The sequence below is a fragment of the Ceratina calcarata genome, unplaced genomic scaffold (assembly GCF_001652005.2).
Source record: "Ceratina calcarata isolate Rehan_Ccalc_2016 unplaced genomic scaffold, ASM165200v1 scaffold329.2, whole genome shotgun sequence".
Classification (NCBI taxonomy): domain Eukaryota; kingdom Metazoa; phylum Arthropoda; class Insecta; order Hymenoptera; family Apidae; genus Ceratina; species Ceratina calcarata.
Window position 1 is genome coordinate 796712 of NW_017155624.1, and position 10688 is coordinate 807399.

Genomic DNA, 10688 nt, shown 5'->3' on the forward strand with positions numbered 1-10688 from the left:
GTACATAAACTTCTGGTATTGACTGTATAGCCGATACATCCTTAAATGTGCTTCTATAAAATACCAATTAATCTCACTGTATATAACTGCAACTCAAAACAAGCTCTTCTCATTTTTAATTTTTTTAATAATGAAACCATTAAAAAAAAACTTTTATTGATTACATAAAATACGTTGATTTCAATGTAAAGTATAAAGCTTCGACATTAGTCAATGTTGCGGTATGGAAAGGTTGTTCCATGTGGCGAGCTTTTCTCAAAGAAGAAGCGCGCGAGTTCTGGGCGGAGTGCGGTGGGCGAACACGCGGCACAGTGAAACACACAACAAATTATCTCGAAGCGTGCCTCAATAGGCGGACGTTAGACGCATGTCGTACGATCGCTTAAAGGTAGCACGCCAGATCCCCTCGCACAATGCTGGTCTGACTAATACAGCCCGGGGCTCCTTTCTTCGTTGCTTAATCGTTGCTTCCGCCTCCCCGTGCGCGCGACTCATCCGACTCGTGATACGATGTTTATCGCACCACCCTTCTCTCTGAGAGCATCATCGTTTTCGAATGATTCCGATCACGCGAACGGTTTATCAATAGCAATAGCAATCTTGAAGTGAGTATAGAAAACGTGTTTTTCATTCGCTTTCAGCAATGTTTATTTTTCTAAGCATTCATCATATTAGACAGCAGCTGTAAGAGTTATCTATGTCTAATTATATCGTACGAACACCTAATTAAATAATAATACTGTAGAGCTAACGTTATTCGTCAAACCAAATACATAATTAGATTCACGTCACACTAATTGTAAGTGCCATAATTTAATCCATGTAGAACTAATTAATTACATATATTATTCAATGTAATTCAATTTCCATGCAACATAATTTATTATGAATGTCGCTGTTCGCACAGTTTCTTCGCGAGTTGAATTTATTTCAATTAAGGTTTCGACTTTGCAAAATAAGAATGTGAGAAACGGGACGGTAATACCGATAATAAATAATCGCTAACATCTTTTCAGTTGCGATTGTCCTTCGGAAAGGAATTTTAATGCATCCATTTAATCTCTGTTGTATAACATTACTATATTTATCTGAAGTGTCGCTCGTAGAATTTTTTCTGTCTCTCATTTCATATGCAAGTATCACTCTAGCAGAGCAATAATTATTACCTACTGCATGGAACTAAGTAAACAGCAAAAAGAGGTATGCAGGGTTTTTCGAATCTGATTTAAATCCGATCCGATTGAAAACGACGACGTAGAGAAAGTAGGACGGTATTGAATTTTTCTGACGTATTGTGATTGCCAGCAGCTACGACGGGTATCGTGTGAATCGAGACCAGAGGGTACGCAATAGAAATGGACAAAAGTGCGCGTTGAATTGAAACCGGCTGTTTAAATTGTTCCCCGTGGCGGAGCTTAAAAAGTAAATGATGGCCGCGGCGAGGACGCAGCCGGTTTCCCTTGACACTGTGAACTTTAAGAATATTTTCTCGTGTTTACTTGACGCCACAGCTTAATCCTTTCCTCGGCGATGAAATTATCGGTGATCGGCTTCATTAACCTCGAAAGCCCGAGGGAGACGTTCTAACTGATTAAATTATTCGAGTTTCCCAGAGCTCAAACTAGTTTAGCAAATATTTAATATGTCTTCGCGTATTACTCTCACGTTGTTGCCACTCGAGCATTGAGATTAAAAATATAGAAAATTACTTTCTAAGTTAATCAATGATTCTAATCTAAGAAAATGTGCGCAAAGAATCAGGTCGCGTCTCCCTACCAAATTGTTCCGTCGGTTCTAACGAAGGAGGAATTATATTATACGCGTTCTACTTTCCTGGAACGCAAGGAAGCAGGAACCTACATACATATAAAGGACACGAACGATCCCAATTAGGGACTATCGGTGGAAATCGTGTATTCGTGAGACGAGACGAGGGCCTTTAACCGTGTATGTTCGGTTACGGGACAGGGATGGGAGAGAGAACGACGAAGGAAACTGGCTCCGGGATTTTTGTCACGGCTGTGAAAGGTCAATACGAGAATTTCACTCGTGCATCGTCTTCACACGAGCTCTCTATGCACCGACCGCATCATGCAACGCGCCGCGCCGCCGCCGCCGCCGCCGCCGTTCGCTCGAGAGTTTCAGCGCGGCGTATATATATGTATATATATTTCTGGACGCGAGCGAATGGTTCGTTCGTTTGCATCTGACCCCTTTTCACCGCGATCGTAACATCATCCGCACTACCGTTCTTTGCCGAGTATCGACGGCATTCGAAAGAAGTTGACTACGTCTAAACCGACGTCAAATTAACGTAAAATTGCCAGTCACTGGGTTCTTCATCTCATTTTTACGCACACCTTCTAATCAAGATTTATACCCTGTTACTCGTACTTAATGAAGTGCGCAACTTTGAAATTCTTAACATTTAACCATTCCTGTGGGAAAACGAATTTGACGATCGTTTTTACCATGATCCATTAGCTTGGCGCAAAACTAGGGAGAAATTCGAAAGGCTAACTGGACAAGACGTTGCCTCCCTGCTTTTTTATCATTTTCCCCAATGATAAATTGTATAATATTATAGTTAATGACAGAAGATAAGTCAGATATTACTCTATGGAGAGATTATCGGTGCTGGTCCCGAGTGGCAAAGGTAAAACGTTTAGAGGTTTCGAGCGGTGCGCGTGAAAGTCGTGAACCCTCACCTGTAATCCGATTCTTCGCGCATCTGTTCGCCAGAATCGGCGGAATAAGAAAATAAAGAAGCTGCCGCGACTCGCTGCCGTACATATATAAAACGAAGATGAATTGCGCGGGTTAATTCGCCTACTATCTGCGGATTAACAAAAAACGGTGTAACTGTAGACGTTCCCGGTTAGATTTATAGATCCTGAACAACGGGAGAACGGTACCGTACACGAACTGTTGTTAATGTCGAGGATTCTACAAGCGAAACATTGTACACAGGTCTTACATACATATATACATACATATCTCGCCGCCGCGTCGCGCCGAGACAGCCGCGGTGAAAGCTCTGTTAATTGCTTTTCGCACGAGTTTGCCAAATTCATCAACCGTTTCACGGTACTCTCTTAATTGATTTTTTATGCCTCTTATTATCTCCGTTTCGTAATGCCTGCACGACAAATTACAGAATGCTATACATAGAACGGTTGTAAAAAAAAAAAGTGTTTATGTACCCTTTAAGCGTTTACAACTACTTATTAAAAAGTACTTCATAGAAAGACACGTGTACACTTAATTTAATAGTATTTTATAACATCTGCTAATAACAGTTTTTCTCCTACACGTAGTGCAGGATGTAATTTTCGTTCTCTACTGACGGATGTTACCGCTGAAGAGAGTCGCCGAAAAACATCCATGCGCTGTTCCCGAAAGAGTTACGCTACATTATTGAGAGTTTATTTCATTGCGACTATCATGTTTCTTGGAAACGCTGGAATCATCTCCATTAAAGTCACCTTATCCGTAAGGATTTCGCTCATAAAACCGGGCCGCGGGAACGGATCGCAAAACGTTGCGACGCGCCGCTGCGAGTCGTAACGCAGCTCGAGCGATCCGGTCGATTTGCTCGATTTCACGCGTAGACGAGCGCAATTAGCGCATGGATGGTGCCCGATCGATCCCATGACTGCTCGGTAATTGACTTCCCTAAATGAGCCAACGAATACGTCACGAGAACGCCATTCTCCTTTCCCGTGCGCGTGCACCTGTTGCGTCCGTTAATGAAGAAGTAAATGATAGCTATATGGGTTCATCTAGGCCTGCATCGTCGATCGAGTTTACTTCCACTAGTTTCCTGATTACGTTAGGTACAAATTATTAAACTTATTCCTTAATTATTCTTCCGTCACTATTAGTAGAACTTGATCTACGATTTCTTCCGTGTCTATTAGTAGAACTTGATCTACGATTAATTAATATGCATAATAATAATGATGTAAAAAATGCATCGATTCTTCGTATATTCCTGAAATATATTGAATATCGGTGCGCGGCGCTTCTCACCTGGATCTATCGTGTACCCTCCTCTCAACCGGTGTCCGTTTAAATCTGGGACACCTTACGCTTCCACGCGAGTAACAGGCGACTATTTTTCAACCTTAACCACAGGGTACAGCAATCACGCGCGGTTGTACGGCTGCATATTTTAACCCGACCGACCGGACCGAGCGAACGTGCACGAACGACTCGGGACGCACACAAGCACCGCGGAATCTTTGATGATTAATGATCGAGCTTTCTCGTTCTCGCGCGCGGACAACGAACGTTTATGGATATTTATGCGACTGCAGCGTGACGTTCGTGGCCGTACGTAACGATCGATCCTCCCCCTGACTTTCTTGCATCCGACAACGGTGTGCGGCGCCGATCGATCCCCGGCCTATCCGGTTTCCAATTGTTGCATCGATGGGAACGCGAAGATTTTCACTACGAGCTACTCACGGTAGGCTAGTCGAGAACAAGAGATCAATAAAGAAAGTAATTATTATATAAACGTGTAATAGAATATTACATTGACAGAATTATAGAATCAAAAGATATAATCGACTCGATGTAATTATTTTCTCAGCCCCTCGCGACTCTATGTCCTCCATTGATAAAATTATGATTTTGCACATGTTATCAAGTTACTAGACTCATCCTGTACACATATGTGCACGATGCGTACGTACCAGAGAATTGCTTGATCATGCGATTCCCCCGGTTCGCGGTAGAGCCGCGTTGTGTAACGGTAAAGAGTCAGTGCGTCGACTAAAAGTCGCGGGTAGTGCATACATACGCGTACGTGTACGTACGTAACGCGTGTCGCGGTGCGGCGTGAGTTTTCGTTTCACGGTCAGAAGGATAATCCTTCTCTCTGTCACTTCTCATCCGTCTTTCTGTCCCCCCGGCTAATTGAGTTGCTCCGGCCCCGGCCACGGATCTCTGTCACGTTTCATTTTCTCCCGTCTCCGTTTCACCGTCACCCGACCATACGAAGAAAGTGTCGTACGTCCAGCCAGGGATACCCACGGTATACCTACCCTTCAACCGTGGCCTGAAATTGGATTTCGTCATCTCCTGCCACCCATCTGTGCCAAGAATCCGAACCTGTTGCCAAAGATTCGCTTTGGTACTCAACCTAGACTCCCATTCCAGGACTCGTCGACCACTCGAGATCCTTGAGAATGTTTCTACTACTTTATACAAAAAAATTTGCTCATCGAATCCTCAATTTAAAATTCGAAACACTTTTGTATCAGAGATTTGTCTTTAGAAATCGTCGAATTGGGTATAAGTACGTGTTGCTCGAATGACAGTCTTTATGTTTGTTCCATTGACGATTCCAGATGGAAGGATACGAATGATAGTGATAGTTTCTGGAGAGGAGATATATGAAACGTCTGTGGATCGTATAATCCGACGGTGAACGCGACTGCGGAAAATAATCCGACACTTATGCTTTCGCGAACCGTGGGCGGATTAATCGTTTGTGTTTTAACTTCCATTCACGGAATGCCTTTTGTGACGGCGTTACTGCGCGTTGGTCATTGTTAGGTCGGCCGCGAGATTATTCCTTTGGAAAGTCGCTTGAATTATGACCGGCGATGGCTCTTCTTCGTTCTACGTTATTGGGACTACGGATAGAAAGAGCGAACGAGACAAGTGGAATATCTCTCGTGGATGGCAATATGGAAACTGACGACCTTTACAGCTGAACAAGGAATGCAGTTCCTTTTCATAAAACTCGTTAGTCACACGAGTGCTTATAATCATTTTATCGTGTCCCAATATTTGTAAACAAGCAAGAGAACGAGATGAACTCTATTTAATATTCGATTAAATGTAGCATTCATAAATTATTCGGATCTCTTCGAGTTTGACTTAAATTCATAATTAATGTTTCAGCGGTTTGCAAGGAGGGTTGTCACCCCGTCCACGGCCACTGCAACGTGAGCGGCGAGTGCAAGTGTCGACACGGCTGGCGCGGTGAGCTTTGCGATCAGTGCACGCCTTACCCCGGCTGCAAGCACGGTTACTGCAACGGTTCCAGCTGGCAATGTATCTGCGACACGAACTGGGGTGGTATCCTCTGTGACCAGGATTTAAATTACTGCGGCACGCACGAACCTTGCCAGAACGGGGGCACTTGCGAGAACACGGCGCCGGATCAGTACAAATGCACGTGCCCGGAAGGATTCTCCGGGCCGACCTGCGAGAAGGTCGACAACCCCTGCGCCTCGAATCCGTGCGCGAACGGGGCTACCTGCAGGCAACTCGGCGAGAGCGCGCACTGCGTGTGCGCTGCCGGATTCACCGGGCCTTATTGCGCCACGGACATCGACGAATGCGCCTCCCGACCGTGTCAGAACGGTGGCATCTGCGTCGACGGGAAGAACAGCTTCGTTTGCAAATGTCCGCCCGCCTGGCAGGGCGAAATCTGTCAATTCGACGTCGACGAGTGCGGGCTGAAGGAGTCACCATGCAAGAATTCGTTCTCCTGCGTGAACCTCGCCGGTGATTACAGGTAAACTGTGATAAAAAATTTTCATCGAGTCTACAAGTTTATATTATTAAAAACGTTCACTTTGAGGAACTTTATAATTGTGTGAACTTTAATCTAGATTAGAAATAAATAAATGTTTCAATTCAGATGTCGGTGCAGAAGCGGTTTCACCGGGAAGAACTGCACGAAGAACATCAACGACTGCGTTGGTCAATGCCAGCACGGTGCACTGTGCATCGACCTGGTGGATGACTACCATTGCAGCTGCACCGCTGGTTACTCCGGCAAGGATTGCGACGTGGACATCGACGAGTGCGCTTCGAAACCCTGCCAGAACGGCGGCGAGTGCCGGGATCTGGTAAACGCATATGAGTGTGTCTGCCCCGTCGGTTTCACCGGGTACCAGTGCGAGATCGACAGGGATCACTGCAGTCCGAACCCGTGCCGGAACTCCGCACCCTGTTTCAACACACAGACCGATTATTACTGTCATTGCCCGGAACAATGGCAGGGGAAGAACTGTTCCGAGCCGGCATCGCATAATCCACAATTGAGCGTCACGGATGATGAGGAAGCTGGCTGTGGCAGCGAAGGTACGCCGTGTGGCGGCAGAGGCAAATGCAGCGGAGGCAGATGCATCTGCGATCCCGGCTACACTGGAATGCACTGTCACGAGAACATCAACGATTGCAGAGGCAACCCTTGTTTAAATGGTGGCACTTGTGTGGATCTGGTCAACTCGTTCCAATGTGTCTGTAGAGAGGGATGGACCGGAGACCTTTGCGATCAAGGTAAGCGATCGTTTCGTTTGGAGTAATTTCATAAGGAAATTTAATTACATAAGAATTTGAAAATAATCAGTTCAATTGTGAATTGTTCTTTAGATGTAGACGAATGCACGACGTCGCCCTGTCGGAACAACGGAACTTGCGTGGACGGAGTTGCAGACTTCACATGCATCTGCAGGGGTGGCTGGAAGGGTAAAACCTGTACGCTCAGAGCCGGTCACTGCGAGCCGGGGACCTGCCGTCACGGGGGAACCTGCCAAGACCGGGGCGACGGATTCACCTGTCACTGTCCTCCAGGATGGGAAGGAGCAGCGTGCCACATAGCATCTCCGGCGTGTGCGAGCAGCCCTTGCGAGAACGGCGCGACCTGCGTGAACACCGCCGATGGGAACTACAGATGCGTTTGTCGCGAGGGCTACGAGGGTCCCAACTGTCGCCGGGACGTCGACGACTGTAAACCGTTGCCTTGTCTGAACGGCGGTAAATGCGTCGACGGGATCAATTGGTTCAGGTGCGAGTGCGCATCGGGATTCACCGGCCCGGACTGTCGTATAAATGTGAACGAGTGTGCCAGCGATCCTTGCACAGGTGGTTCTACCTGCGTCGACGGTATAGCGAGCTATTCCTGCGTCTGTCCACCAGGAAGGACCGGGGTGCGTTGCGAGATACGCACTGCTGGTGGACCAGGATGCCCCGCAGCCAGTTGGGACGACGAGTGCAACGTTTGCGAGTGCCGCAATGGGAAAAACCAGTGCAGCAATATCTGGTGCGGTCCCGGTAACTGTTTGAACGGTACCTCGTGTCTAGCTCACGAAGTATGCGTCCCGAGTCCCAGCGAGAGCTGCCTGGTTCCGCCTTGTCCAGCTTGGGGAGAATGTCGACCCGTGGAAACCGGAAGAAGAGTAGGACCGCCAGCTTTGCCGGCACCGCCGTCCTGTTGGCCTGGACAAGCTACACCGGGCCCAACTTGCTCTAGATTGACAATTTTGTTAAGAAGAGACACCCTCGCTCCTGGCACGTCCGTTGAGATCCTCTGCAGACGCTTGAGGAAACTCCTAGCTGACCCGAGGAGGCCGCAATCGATCGTTTTGCTGTGCGATCTCAAACCTGGTGACAACGACACGATAGAAGTGACTATCTTCTCAGAGGCGGCTGCAGACGCGGCTAGAGATCTCGGCGAGGCTCTCAGCAGGCCCCTGGGCAGACCTCTCGCTTTGGCCTCCGTATTGGAAGTCAAGGTAGAGACGGCTCTGTTAAGTGAACCGAGCTCTGTGAATTCGAACAGCGCTGGGAACTATGTAGCTGTATTAGGCGGGGCTCTAGCAACCGTCTTGGTGCTCGCATTGTTCAGTGGGCTATGGTACCTTCGAATGGTCAGGCAAAGGTCTAGCCTGACCGCGACGACCAGCAGCGAGACCTCGTTGCATCGACATCGGAGCGACTTGGACGAAAAGTCGAATAATCTTCAAAACGAGGAGAACTTGAGGAGATACGCGAATCCTCTGAAGGACCAAGATCAAGGCGAACCGAGAGTGTCCGTGGTGAGACCTCTCTCTGGAGCGTCGTTGGGTGCTCTTGGTGCCGCCGAAGAAAGCTTGGAGATGGTGTCCGAAGAGGGTAGACATCGTTTACCACCGCTGTACAAACCTCCCAGCGCGGAGGCAAGGAACAACACAGCCAGTTTTACGTACGAGGAAGGACCACATAAACCTTACAGCAAACCCAGACTTCAAGAGCCGACGTATTCTCATCAGCAACCTGGCACCAGCCAAACCGCCGGACCCCATCAAGTGCTGACTGTTCATGTGTAAGAAAGACTTGTGTATGATCGTTGAAAGTTTCACCTAGCCTTGGTACTTGGGAATGAAGATGCCATTTGAGACGAGTCAACGGATGTCACGAAGGGAGGACATCGACGAAGAGAAGATAAAAGCCTTGGTGGGTACACTGTACTGTGGTCTCAGATGCTACGTGTCTTTGCAGGTAGTTTTAATGAACAAGCTTAAATTTTTCTTTATTAAGAACAAGATTCGTTTGCCTCTAGAGATGAAACTGTATAAAATCGCCCGCGATCTCTTAAGTGTTAGACGCGAGACCTTGAAGATATTGAACTTGATTTTTTCCTCCGTAGAATAATAGAAGCAAGAGAGACAGAAACGTAGGAAGATAGAGAGACGAAAGAAAAAATCGTTTGTTACTTTTCGAAAAAATTTTGATACGAATCGTTGATCTTTAAAAATCCTGCAGACGTAATCTATCATTAAAAAGACTCGCCCTCTGTCTTCCTGCATTGGACTCCTCGCTGTTCCACGACAATAATCTATAATTATACGCCGAGTTGTTTTATCGTTGTACATATGTACATAGCCCGTACTTATTAATTTCGCTAAGCCTGTATCATCTCCGACCGCCGACGTCCCTTATGGACAGCCTTAAGATCTAAGTATCGACGTTGTACCGCGTTTGAAATCGTAGGCATTCCCTAATTAATGTAAACAACGGCCGAGTAAGACGGAGCAGCCGATCGTAGGCACTATAATAGGACTATAATAAATAGCACGTAGGCGAATTTAAGAAAGAATCTGCGTGAACGCAGGCTTCGGACGTTCCGTCGGACGATATTATTGTGATACTCATCGGGTGAAAGAGTGTGAGAGAAAGATATTCCGCGTGGAATCGTGATCGAGCCCCGTGAGACACCCTCTTTGGAAAAATCATAATTTTGAACCTCGACCTCGCAACGGGAAACAACGCTGGTCAAGGGGATCGCGCGTGGTTCGATCATCGAACTTGGTCTTCCTAATGCCTAGGGTAGACCTAGAAACACTTTACACTTTTAATCTGACCAATACGTGTTTCCAAGTTTGTTCGAGACACGTAAGCGTATTTACGACAAAAACCTGTCGCTCCAGAATTTAATTAAGAGATTTAATTAATTATTCATGGATGTACAACGAATCGATCGACAACGGAAACCTATTTTCTTATCCGCGTGTTAGAGGGTGAGCAACGATCGATCGACGAGACGCGTATACATTCGTATAATCGAATCGATGTATGATGTAAATAGACCCAAGTAAATAGGATCCAGATAATTTTCCCTGCCCGACCAATCTTTTTGGATCTCCCTTACTTATGCCCTCATAATTTTTCCCTTTTAGATGTGCAATTTTATTCTTCTTTTCTCCTTAGCGTCGTTCCAATGGCGAAGCGCGATCAGTCTAATAGACTCTTCTTAACGTGAGAAAGCGAGAGACCGCATAAATTCGTATTAGGCGTACGTAAGCTGTAACGGAAGAAATTTTTATAACAGATAGTTTATTTTATAAAGAAATCTATGTTATTATACAAAATATTATAGAAGCGATGAAAAAATATATATATAT

General features: G+C 46.3%; 1 protein-coding gene across 1 annotated transcript in view; it reads left to right on the forward strand.

The window, feature by feature from the left end:
- The window catches only part of Ser (protein serrate), a 42040-nt gene extending 31375 nt beyond the window's left edge, over nucleotides 1-10665 (forward strand). The window contains exons 4-6 of the mRNA XM_018024333.2: nucleotides 5917-6535; nucleotides 6662-7305; nucleotides 7399-10665. Coding sequence (XP_017879822.1) covers nucleotides 5917-6535; nucleotides 6662-7305; nucleotides 7399-9113 — 2978 coding nt within the window. The 3' untranslated portion in view covers nucleotides 9114-10665. The remainder of the gene's footprint in view (nucleotides 1-5916; nucleotides 6536-6661; nucleotides 7306-7398) is intronic.
- Nucleotides 10666-10688: the final 23 nt, after the last annotated feature.